A 13,544-nucleotide genomic window follows, 5' to 3' on the forward strand; every position below is an offset into this window, starting at 1 on the left:
CTTGCTGATAGAAGGAAAGCAGGGAGGTGGCCATCCTAGCCTCCTGTGGAAATGCATTTCAGAGGGTAGGAGCAGCCACCCAGAAAGCTCTCATTACCTTACCAAACGAGCCTGTGATTGTGGCGGGACCGAGAGAAAGCTTTCCTCTGAAGATCTTAGCATTCTCGGCAGATTGTATGAGGAGATATGGTCTTTCAGTTCAAGATTTTCCATATCTTGGCTCAGTCAATCAAAATGCAGTCAAGAATTCAAAAGAAGATTAAGATCTGGAAGGCAGCTATGAAGGAACTAGATAAGATTCTAAAGTGTAAAGATGTATCATTGAATACTAAAGTTAGGATTGTCCCATTATTTATTTATTTATTTGGATATTTATATCCCGCCCTTCAGTCCTAGTGGCTCTCAGGGCGGCTTACAATTATTATTTTTAATCAGACAGTTCCCTGCCCTCAGGCTTACAATTCAAAAGACACGACACAAAAGGAGAAGGGAATGGTGGAGGGAAAGGGGATGAGGTCCAGTGGTTCTTCTCTCCCTCTGAGGCCTGGACCAAGGCAGATGGATTGGAGGGAGGGCTCTTCCTTCTTCCAGGCTAGCCCTGATGGAGTATGTATACTATGTATGGTTGTGAAAGCCAAACAACGAAGAAAACTGATAGGAAGAAAATAAACTCATTTGAAATATGTTGCTGGAGAAAAATTCTCTAGACATCATGGACTGTTGAAAAGACAAATAAATGGGTTGTAGAGCAAATAAAGCCTGAACTTGCCCTGGAAGCCAAGATGACTAAACAGAGATTGTCGTACTTCGGACATATCATAAGAAGACATGACTCCCTAGAAAAAATAATAATGATTAGGAGGCAGAAGGCAGGAAGAAAAGTGGAAGATAGCATTCTGGATGGATAGAGTCAAGGAGGCCATAGCCCTGAGTATCGAAGCACTGAATGACAGGGTGACTTGGTGGTTTCTCATTCATGGGGATGCCATAAATAGATTGACTTGATAGCAGTTAACAAGAACAAAATAGAAGCACTATTCAGTGCCATTCAGTTGATATGTGAAGAAACTCTGTATATGTGGTATTGATCTAACCATAGAAAACTGGGATTTTGGTGGGGCTAACATAAGAAAGATTTTTAGCTTCTCAGATTTTCAGAGCCCTTTTGTGGAACCTCCATTTCAGAAGAGGATGATGATGTAGAATGGAGCTTCTTGCTTGAACCCCACAGTTCTGAAGAGCTCTTGGACAATTACTGCTAACTGAGCCTTTCTTTTCAACCTCTGGATTAAACCAAATCTAGGCCAGCATTTGGCCGACTAGTGTCTAAAGGAAGCCTTCCAACAGAACAGAAGCACAAGTGTACCCTCCCACTCATGTTTCACCCTGCAATTTGTATTCAAGGGCATGTTGCCTTTGGCCCCGGAAGGCATTTTGTGGCCATTAGACTCGTAGCCTTATCCTGTCATAATTCTTTAAAATTCCCCTTGAAACTATCTAAATTGGTGTTTTCTTTCTATTTCTGAACAGAGACACTTGCCAGAATGAAGTCAATTGTATGTGAAACTTGGCTTTTAGATTCCTAGTAAGTGTATTCTTGTATCTCACACCTTTTTTCCTCCTCAAAGACTTATGAACAAATCTCTGTAGCAAAATTTATTCTCTTTGGATGGATGGGTTCCTAAGCTTGAGTACAACATGCCCAGACAATTTAACTTCTAGTTATTCACTATTTAAGAATATGCAAGCTTTTGAATGCTTAGCTGTTCATCAAACAGAATGAGCTAATAATTTAGAAGGAGGTCCATGAAATGCAAAAGCTTGCGTATTCTATACAATTAGAAGCTGGTTCCAATAAAAGGACTTTTACTTCACCTGTTTTATATATATGAATCCTGTTCAAGCAACTGACTATGAGTAAGATGTAGAGACAATGCCAATTTCATGCTCAGTTTTCCCTGTTTTTTTTTTAAAGAGGAAAAAAAACAGATTTAAAATACAGATCAGGCACACTCTTTCCCCCATTTTCTTAAATTTATTTTAAATTACTGTCTTCCACATATTGAACTTCAAAGAGTAAACGTTTGGACTAAATTAATTCTAGAAACCCGATGACGTTTATCTCTGCTAATGCTATCTTTTGAATTAGTTTCTAACAGTCCTCTTTAAAATTTGAGCTGTTTGGTACTGCTTCTTTATCATTTGTATAGATCTGTGTATGTGTGAAGTACTTTACCTTTATCTCATCCCAATGATCCACAATATTGTCTACATCTGTGCCAGCCAGACAAGGGTGACAACACTGCAGACAGAGTTCCCTATGCTTGCATCTTCTCGTGCCAGTATGCAGACAACTTTGAATGATAACAAGTCCCTTAAATCCAACATTTGACATTTTATGATATTCTTCTACAACATTCATATCCCACAAAATATAAGGGCAGTGCCAACTGATTCTAGAGATATAGAGCTTACTGCCACTATGACAGTGATAATGATTTATTACGATTTTATCCTGCTCTTTATCCAGAGATCTCGGTCTAAAGAAGATCTTTTAGTCCCCATTTTATTTCCCTGTGAGTTAGGTACTGACCTAAGATCACCTGCTGAGTTTTATGGTTGAGCATGGATTTGAACTCTTTTCTCTGCAGCTGTAGTTCAACACACTCCCTCTCATCAGTGATAATCTGATTATTCAGGAAAGTGAATATAACTGGCTTCAGCTTTCTATATCCCTAGTATTTGTTGTTGTTGTTGTTGTTGTTGTTGTTGTTGTTGTGTGCATTTGTCTTTTTATTTAAAGGAGTCAGCTGAATTATTTGTACCCTATTTGAAAGTGAGGGAATGTTTCTTAAATAAAGACCAAAACCAAAAGTGATTTCTTACAGCAATGTTGACAACTACCAATTTTCCAGCGATCAAGTCAACATTGCTGTAGGTAGTATTTCTTGTCCTGGGGTCCTTTCACACTTCACAATTATATCGCTATGATTCTACTTTAACTGCCATGGTAACAACTTGTGGGATCCTGGGATTTGCAGTTTCTAGAAAGACATTTAGAACTGTCATCCAGAGAGTTCTAGTGGCTCACCAAATTACAAATCCCAGAGGATTCCAAAGGATGGAACCATGGCAATTAAAGTGGAACAATAGTGCAATAAATGTGTAATGTGAATGGACCCCCTATTGTTATTGTTCTGTTTAGTTCTATTCCCCTCCTAGTATTCACTGTGACCAAGAACATAGTATGATGGAACCCTTCAGGATGGTAGAATTCTGAAGTAGTAGAAAAAAGGATGGGTTGATTTCATTTTAAATTTGTCCAATCTGTCACATTCATTCATTTATCTGAAATATTTATATGGTGGGCCCCTGATACCTGCTGGGGTTTGGTTCCAAGACCCCGTGTGGATAGCAAAATGAGTGGATGCTCAAGTCTCATTAAATACAGTGATTTAGTAAAATGATGTCACTTATATAAAATGGTAAATTCAATTTTTGCTTTTTGAAATTTATATATTTTAAAAATATTTTCAAGCCATGAAAGAATGGTTGAATCTGCTGATTAAAATCTCATGGATACAGAAGGCTGACTGTACCATAACACTTCTGAGTGACTAACAATAAAATCATTTAAATTTAAAATTATGTCCATAGAAAAGGGGTAGAATAGCTGTTGGCATTTGCTCTCTCTCCCAGAAAAAATAAAATAAAATGACATAATACCCCGTCCCAGCCCCACTTTGAGCACTGACTGGAATAATGACATTCCCATCTATTATTTTCCCACCTTGTTTGAAATACATAGTTGTGATAAGTGTGATCATGAATGCTCTATTTCCCCTAATTTACACAGGCAAGCCTGCCTCTACCGTCTGGAAATAAATCACAGCAACTCTATAAAACCTTGGCTAAGAAAGGGTGAAACTAATGCATTTATTATAAACTTCTGTTCACAATAGCCTTCTGTTTCATGAGGTAGTTTTCAGATTTGAACTGCAATAAATGTAATTACATTTGTTGGAAGGGGGGATTTTCAGTGGAAATTATATCTCACCCTTGCAAAAATATAGCCTCAGCTATTTTTTTAAATCTCCTCCTCAGTAGTTTGCAAAATTTTGTCTCTGAAAAAAGGCAGAGGAACCAACTTCTTGTATAGTAGTTTGTGTTGTATTATTGGGATGTGCTATTTGTACTAGTTGTGTATATGGGATTTTTGGATGATTAGCAACAAAACACTTTTCTTGATCTGTATATTGTAAAATGCATGGCATGCCCTACCTGAGCTATCCAGTTTGTATCTGCTATCACTTCAATAGTTTAGACGTGGGGGAAATGGTAAAAATTGTGCACATGGAATATATAAAATGCCGCTCCTTGCACCAAAGCATTTCCCTTTTTGCATGTGTCTGCAGTTTTGCTTACTTTTAAGCATCTAATTTTAAAGTCTTTAGATGGAAATGGAGTATTGTTTTGAGTCACTGACAGTGATGTCAGGAACAGTAGCAAAATCACCAATATTACTGATGAAATGAATGCTTCAGATAAAAATCAATAAGATACTGGTTACTTTCAGATTCTTTTTTGTTAAACAACTTTAAAATCTCATTAATGAATAAATACTTTCATTTCATAGAATTTTCAAAATCTAGATAGTAAATAGTTAAGTCTAGGCTATTGTTACTCCATTTTGGTAAATGTTATCAGTCATGTCCAAATATAATTGACAAGAGTCTCCTGAGAAAGTGGCAGGTAGCGCCATTTGTATGTCCTAAAGGAAAATAATTATGAACTTTTGTTGGAAAAACATTTTGCATAGTTGTATGATCTTCATTGGGACTCTTTGTTCACCGGAATTGAGAAAAAAAATAATTGTGCTTTTTTTTAGCAATCTAAAGTGTTTTCTGTGTGGTGCTGCAAACTCCTTTTAGCCTGGAAAAACAACTTTTCAAAACAGGATAATCGATGCTGATTTTGCTTTTTACTTACAGACTTAGAAAAGAAAAAGAAAAAAGCAAGGGGGGAAAGCACAGTTTAAAGCAATTGTGCTCTAAAGAATGGTGTTTGTTTCAGTTGCTTCTAAAAGTTCATTTTTCCTCTTATTATTATTATTCAAGCCTACATTGTCAAGCAGCTTGGGTCCTATTTCTGGGTGAGTTCTTAGTAGTCAGAACATTTTGAAAGTATTGTAGTTGTGATCTAATTTTTTAGCCTTTCATCCCTGATTATTTCTTACATTTGGTTGAACTGGGAAAGTGTGTGTGTGTATGCATTCATTATTTATCTTATCTGTATTAGCCTCCAATATACTAAATGATATTTTGGCAATTCAAGCAACCATATGCTACTTGTGGTTTGCCTCACTATATGAATAAAAACACAGCCCAGTTGCCTCTGACCTGTAGATCTTTTATAAGTGCTGGTTCTTCGCCATGAACAGAAATGGCATTGTTTTCTCTCAATGATACTCAGTCTGAAAGTTTTCAATAGTTGAGGGAAAGGAGTTCATTTTCTTCTAGCTGATCCTCTCTTTGCAAAGTCTGTGTGAGTTTTTTTTTTTAAATACTATACAGCTTTGATGGTTATTTCAGTTCACATTTATTTTCTGAAAGTTTTGGCTCTTTCTGCAGGTTTTAGGGGCATTTCAGTGCGCCTAAAAGAAGGAAAATTGATACTCCTGCCTTGCAAGTTTGCAGCTTGGGTTTGGTAGCTTCGTCTATTAAGATTGGCCTTGCATGTGATGTTGTGACTCTGGTTGCTTTTAGAGGAGACAGCTGTAGAAAAAAAGTCACAGTGCCTTGTGGGAAGACGGAATGATAACAGAAACAACTTGGTTTTATCTTTTAAAAAAATAGAAGGTCAAAATTTTGTGAACTGGCTTTGCTTTGTGTTGAGAAATGCTTTAAATTCATATTTCTTTCATGTTTGAGTTTGATCTCTGTGTTGTGTGTTTTTGTGTGTGCATGAGCAAGAGAAATGGAGAAAGAATGCAAGCCTAACTGCACTGAATGGTTATATATGTTATTTTTGCAGTTGAATAAAAACCAATGACACTACATTTAGCTACAGTTCCAGAACTGTATTTTACAATTTGTACATAGCAATTAGAAACTGATCACTATTGTTCTGGCGAAAGGTTATTCATATTTTATTACTTCGGTAATTTGCAAAGAGCTTTACAACAGTGACTTAGTCAGCTGCATAGTTAGACACCTTTACTTTAGTGAATATAATACAAAAAATTAAATAAAGGAGTATAAATGAGCATTTAGCTCTTTTTCAGTTTGCAGAGGGCTTTACAACAGTGATTCAGCTGCATATTTAGACACCTTTACTTTAGACTGAGCTTTTTTAGATATTATGCTTTGTAACAATTAGTATGAACAGTATGTAGCCCAATATGTTGCAAAGATAACATGCAGTCTTTTTAGTTTTGTTTGTGTGTGGTTGATAAATGTGGTGAAAGCCTCGATTGCTGGGCAGACGATCTTCAAGTTTTTGGAGACTAGTGGGACATAAAACCACAATAAAAACCAAACAAATTTTATTTCAGTCATGAAAACAAAGTGAAATGTGTCATCTATGGAAAATGGTTTATATTTTAACACATTCATGTGTAAGAATGCTATGGATCTTTAGCTCAGATCCTAAATATTGAAGGTAAATCCCATATATTTTAGTTCAAATTTATTTCAAATTCTTTAGGATCTTACCTAAGGAGCCCTTTCACATAGTGGCTGATGCATTTTATTATGATGTTTGTTCTGGTATTTTTTTTTAAAAAAACAAGTCTTTAATCTATGTGCATTTTACTCTGTGCAGTTAAAGTATTTTAGCTGTATTAAAATGCAAGAAATTGTACTTTGCCTCGCCTGATGTGTGCAATATGTTTTTTGATCATTTGCTTTCTGTTCTGCAGCATTACCAATGAGGCGGGTGCATCTATCTACAGTGTTAGCCCAGAAGCTTGTAAAGAGATGCCTGATTTAGACCCCAACTTACGAAGTGCAGGTAATTATTGGTTACTTTTGTAACTGTGTGATAATTAGAGTATCTGTTTGTGTTATAAACATATAAATATAATATAGCAACATGACAAAAGTTAGAAGTGAATGAAATAATAGAGTGAATTACGCTGTCATCTCTACCTTGCCATATTTTTCATTTCACACATTCCTTGTACATTAAAATCTGCACGGTCCTAGAAATAAATTGTAAATGGAGGAGCTTTCTTAGATACAGGTCTTTAGAAATTTCTTAATTCAGATGATCTGGAATGTAATTTGAATATGATGTTTACACAGTTCAAAGTGAATTGTCCAAACAAAGTCTGTTGAACATTGTTCGTAGCATACCTACCTCCAGCATATGCCATATGTCTGTTTATTAAGTAGAAATTACTTCAGTCAGAAAGTTAACAAAGAATCAATTGTAATCAGTTATAGACAGTCTTTCTCCCTCTCTGTCTCTCTCCACTGTGGGAATGTGGGTGTCAAAATGGTAAAAATACTGTCACAACCTATAGAAATCTGGTGCAGACAGTATCCAGCAGAAAAGCTGACATATCATATATGTCTCTCCTGAAATTCTGGCACTTATGTTTTGTGGCAAACAAAAGCCAAGGCATGGATGGACTTTTTGAGTTTCAAGGACTTGGTAGCAGCTGCCAGAAATATAAGAACAGGATCAGCCTTTATGTGTGCTGTTTCACACAAAGGTAAAATTTTAGGAGTAGAGATTTCTAGTGGCAGGCAAAAGCATATTTGTTCTTACATAACACATTCTGTATTTACAACTACTTGGAAATGTAACTATAATCTTGGGTCTCTCAGCTGTTCCCATGTTTATTTGACATTCTTCACAATACAGTACTACTTTAGGACTGTTTTTTATAGCTGTTTCCATACTTTTTTTTAAAGGGATACAGAAGCATTATCCTCCTAGCTGTTAAAACATTCAGATAATATTGATCTCTTGCTCTTTCTTATCTTTTGCCCCTGATTTACTCTATAATATCCTCACTGGTCTTTGTGTTTGTCATTTGTTGCTTTTCAGTTTCCATATTTGTGTTACTCTTTTGTTGTTGTTGTTGTTGTTGTTCTTGTGTGCCTTCAAGTCATTTCAGACTTATGGTGACCCTGGAGTTTTCTTGGCATGATCTGTTCAGAGAAGGTTTGCCATTGCTTTCTAGAAATATTTCTCAGCCAGTATTCATTTACTCACTTCTTCCCTTCGTGGAATGTTATTTAACTCTTCTCAAAATCTGCTATCTTACGCTGAAATTCCTTTCTCTCTCTTTCTCTCTCTCTTTCTGTATATTTTGGCCTTCTTACCTGCTTTTGAGCTTCTTTTCATTTTATCTTAGGTATTCTGTTCTTCATCTACATTTATAAGCCCATTGTACAGGTTTCGTATGTTCTCTTCAGCAACCACCTTTTTTAGAGGCCTTACAAATATGAATAATAAACAGTGTTGTTGCTGTTACATATCAGTGTGTGAAGCTGAAAAAAGAAATCCAGTGCATGATAATCCAGGACTGTATTCTCCTTTACAAACTTGCCCATGTATTGAAATCTGAATGGGAAGCCCTTCTCTCTTTCCCATCACACTCACAGGTACATCTGGTGGGGTCCCCCAGGAGAGGGCCATCTCAGTGGCTTCCCCCAGGTTCTGGTACTCCCTTCCTAAATAATAATAATAAATAAATTTAAATAAAACTTTTATTTTTATCCTGCTTTTCTGTAGTAAAACAATCAAAGCGGCTTCCTAGATAGGTTAGGATGGCACCCTCCCTACTCTCTTTCCACAGATAAGTGAAAACCTTTCTGCTTTGACAAGCCTTTGAGGACTGATTATACACAGCTTAGTCTGCCTAAACAATACTCTGGATTTTCCAATTTTTTTATTATTGTTCTGTTTTTTAAAAAAGATTTTTGATTTTAATTGGTGTCAACTTGTTCGATGGTTTAATTTCTTTTTAACTGTTTTATTTTGTGAATTTTTAACTATGATCCCCCCCCCCCCGGATCTGTCGTAAGTCACCCTGGGTCCTACACTGGGGAAAAAGGTGACATAAACAATCATACGATGAGGCCTTGGTATTTGATAGGGTTTGGTTCCAGGAGCCTTGTAGATACCAAGTTCCATTATATAATAGTAGGTAGTAACTAGAAATTAAGGAAAGTAACAACTTTTTTTGTGGTACTTGGAGTTTTTTGTGGCACTTTTTTGCGGCACTTCTTTTTGAAGTGATGTTTTGCATGGTTACATTATCTATTAGTTTAATTCTGTATTATTAGGTTGCCCAAATGTGTTAGACACAGAACTGAAATTAATTGTACCACTATCACCACCAGCAGCAAAAACAGAGTTTTTGCTGAAATTTCTCTTTAACAGGAAAGTCAAAGAAATTTGATGAGATGTGTGAAACTTTCTGGCCATATGTTGGAGAGCTAATTCATGCCCACAGCTACAACCAGGTTTTTGTCTTGGGCATTTCTCCCAAGTACTTCTGAGGGAAACTGAACAAAGGTCAGAAAATCTCAGGAGAGCTTTACATGTCTTAGCTTAAACATCCTAATATAACAAGCGTTGTACCTATGCCAGTACAGCTAATTCAGATTTAGCATGCTAACATATAAAAGCTCTTTGCATGCTAATGTTTCTTGCAGTATCTTATGTGGAAGACTGACAATTTCCACCCCAGTGTGCTATGGGTAAGTACCATATATATGCCATATTATTAGTGTATTTGTGTAGTTATTGAGATTCTCACCATGAGCCAGTAGACAGTGGCTTGTGAAGCAACATTGGACCATCACATTGAGCAACACTGACCTATGCTAGCTGGGTGTTTGAGTTTGGGAGGATGTAACAGTATTGTAGTTGTGATATCGACCTGGATAATTTCCAAGGTTTTACTTGCCTTCCTTCTTCACTCTGTTTGTAGACCTTTCTCCCCCTTCTGCTCTTTCCTGATTGGTTTCGCTGCTGGGAGCTCCCAGAAAACCCAATCCCTATTATTTTCTCTTAAGTGCATGGGGAAAAAACTGATTCTCCATCCTTACCCTGCTAGGACCTGAGACCAAGTGAAAGACCATGTTGCCCCCCTACCAGATCTAGCATTACTACTCTTTTCCACCTTTTCAGTAATCAGGTATAGATCCTCAAAGCAGAAGGGAGACATTTGGCACCCCAAAGCACCCCCACATGGCCTGGTACTGGGAACAACTCAATCTTGCCAGGAGCCTGTAAGAACTTGTTCCCCACAGTCCATTAAATTGTAATAATGAATTCCATCTCAGTTCCAAACAAATCCAGTTTTGCAAAAGCCCTGCATTTAATCGTCTATGTAAATAATAATAAGATCCGTGAAGTATTTTAGTTGTTGTTCCTCAGGTTACTTGGAAGCTTGCAATGAGCAATGAATAAAATCCAGGTACGTAGTTAGGTGCCATTAAAATGCTTCCTTCTTGAGAGAAATGACAGCCTTTGGCCTCTTACCATCTAGGCATGCAAAGATGTCTAGTCACTGGTGCAATTAGTTTCTAGATTTGTTTTTCTTCTTTACTGGTTCTCAATTTTTGTTTGCTCTTGTAGATCCTAAGCATGAGTGGAATCAAGGGAAATGGACTTTCCCCTATTTTTGTTTTAATTGTTGCATTAACACATGTCAAACTTGGTGTCTACACAATTGAATTCAGTACATTAAAAAGCAACAATGGCTGACAGCTGCATGATGAAGTGTGACATTTGGAGTTAAAAGTTTAAAAAGGCTTTGCAAGCATCACACAAGATAACAGTGATCCTAACGTGGTTTGCCACTTTAACATTTCTCTCAGTAGAAATTAGTGAGGAGGAGGAATGGGGGAGCTGAGCCCTATAAAATAAAGAGAATAGTTCTATGTCTCCTAATAAAAGGGTTTTTTTTTTAAAAAAAAAAATGCAATCAGATGGGGCCTTTTATGAGAATTGCACCTGGAGTGTTGGCCTTTTTAGATCCATTTTTGCTACTTGTATAATTCTGATTTTCATTTCATTTAAAGTCCACATCTGCTTTTATTTAACATAATGTTCTTTTTATTTTATTTTTTTAAAAACCCTGCCAAATGGATTGTCTCAGATAAAAGAGAATGGATTGTTGTTGATCAGTTCATACCCCCCTCCACCCCCCAGCATTGGCAAAGCCCAGCATTGCTGTGAGGAAGTTCACTATGATTCAGTTTTTTTTCCCAAGTATAAGGGAGCTGTTTTTGAGAGCAAGTGAGTTGCTCCAAGCCATTTCCAATAGACCAGAGGAGGGTGACTAAAATGGTGAAAGGTCTGGAAACCATGCCCTGTTGAGGAGTGGCTTAGGGAGCTGAGTGTATTCAGTCTGGAGAAGAGAACATTAAGAGCTGATACTGTAGTCTGTTTAAATATTTGAAAGGAGATCATATTGAAGATGGAGCAATATGCTTGTTTTCTACAGCTCCAGAATATAGGACCTGGAGCAATGGGTTCCAACTACAGAAAAAGAGATTCCACCTCAACATTAGGAAGAACTTCCTAACAGTAAGAGAATGAAATAGGCTGCCTCAGGGTGCAGTGGAGTCTCCTTTTTGGGAAATTTTTAAGCAGAGGCTAGATGGCCATCTCTCGGTGGTGCTTTGATTGTGTCTTCCTGCATGGCATGGGGTTGGACTTGATGCCCCTTGAGTTCTTGTCCAACTCCATGATGCTATGATTTTTAGGACCAGCATGTGCAAATAAGCAACACAGACGAAATACATACACAATTTTAAGGGAAACTCCCTTATGCTAAGTCAAACTAGTGTTCCACCTTGTTCTACTCTGCATTGTGAATACTAGAAGGCAGTACCTCCACATATCGTTTGCACCTCTACCCACAGGTGCCAAAGATTGAGTTTGACCTTCTGCATACAAAGATCTACAACTGAGTTGTGGCCTTTCCCTTCACCTACATGTCACAGACTTACCAAGTGTTGAATGGTCAAATAATGAGAACTCATGTAATGTATCTTCAGGCACTTTTGATGAAAATTTGAAGATGATCATAATACAGTAGTCTTTTGAAACTATTAATATTTTCTATCTATTACTCTTGCGTAAAAGTAAAGCTAGACAAAAATATACTAGGGATTGCTCTTTATTTAATATATTCATGTTTGTGGCACTTTGCAGAGCAGAAGCCTCTCTCTTTATTGAGTAAAGAACCTTGGAGCCTGAGAGAAGCTCAAACTCGAGAGTTTATAACATCCAAAGTCCACAAAACAATGATATCTTTATGGGGCCAACCAAAATGTGCACAATTCATGATATAAGCTTTTGAAGCTCCACTGGCTTCTTTCTCAGTCAAAGATGTTAAAAATCATACAGGAGAAAGAAAAAAATGATGGTGTTAGAGTCACAGGCCTACATTTTGTCATGATGTTCTTGTTGTTCTCAGTTAAGGTGATATGGAGGAATATCCATGTTGACAAAATGTAGGCTTGTGACTCTAACATTGTCATTTTTGTTCTTTATCCTGCATGAATTTTTACACCTTTGCCTGATGAAGAAGACAGTGGAGCTTTGAAAACTTACATCATGTATTTTGTGCATTTTGGTTGGTCCAATAAAGGTATTGCTGTTTTGTGGATTTGAGATGTTATTCTACTTTTATCTTATAAAAGTTGACTCCACTGTTTTAACTGTTTTAATGTTTGAAATTATATGTTTTATTTTTGTATTTTATTGTTACTGTTGGGCTGTAATCCCGCCTCGATCCACCTGGGAGAGGCAGGAAAATATAAATTAATTTTATTAATATTTATTAATATTACTTTGCTTTATGGCCAACAGGGCTACCCCTGGATGTGTTTTATGAGAGCTTGTATTTATTTATGTATAACATTTATACCCAGCTTTGCATCTGCATAAGCTCTGGATGTGGCTTACTTGATATCTGACCTCAGGCTTACAGTCTTAGAAAAGAATTCAGAGACATAGCTGTGTTAGTCTGGAATATCAATATTCAAAGGGGTTTTGTAGCACCTTTGAGGCTAACTGGGTGGATGAAGTTGTAGCATAAACTTTTGTCGACTTGCATCTGAGGAAATTGACCAAGTCTATGATAGCTTATGCTACAACTTCTTCTACACATTCAGTCTCAAAGGTGCTACAAGATCAATTTGCTTACAGTCTTAGAAAAGAAAAAGAAAGCAGGATGGGGAGGGAAGAGGGAAACCAATTTTAATATTACAAGGTTTATTCAGCCTCATGGGATAGCTGCTGGCTTATATGAATTTGTGGCTTCATGGCTCACCGTCTTCTTAGCTGCTGTAGCAGTAGGGGTGCTGTGAGCATCAGTTGTCTAAAGGTTGCCCAGGGACCACAAACCTCATGTAGTATTACAGATGGAATATCTGAGTTTATGACTCCTTAGAATTGCACCTCTCATTTTTCTCCTCTGAGGAGCCCCCAGATTCCATGTCTAAAGGCTGACAGAAACAAGGACGAGTCCTCTGTCCCAACCAACATGGAGTCATCATTTTTGTGGTATG

At 37.1% G+C, this 13,544-nt stretch overlaps 1 protein-coding gene across 3 annotated transcripts in view; it reads left to right on the forward strand.

The window, feature by feature from the left end:
- SRBD1 (S1 RNA binding domain 1) overlaps positions 1 to 13,544 on the forward strand; it is a 257,081-nt gene that overhangs the window by 92,173 nt on the left and 151,364 nt on the right. For all 3 annotated transcript variants that reach the window (XM_042472756.1, XM_042472748.1, XM_042472739.1), the window contains exon 15: positions 6,920 to 7,011. In XM_042472756.1, the coding sequence (XP_042328690.1) occupies positions 6,920 to 7,011 (92 nt within the window). The remainder of the gene's footprint in view (positions 1 to 6,919; positions 7,012 to 13,544) is intronic.

This window comes from Sceloporus undulatus, chromosome 1, assembly GCF_019175285.1.
Source record: "Sceloporus undulatus isolate JIND9_A2432 ecotype Alabama chromosome 1, SceUnd_v1.1, whole genome shotgun sequence".
Classification (NCBI taxonomy): Eukaryota; Metazoa; Chordata; class Lepidosauria; order Squamata; family Phrynosomatidae; genus Sceloporus; species Sceloporus undulatus.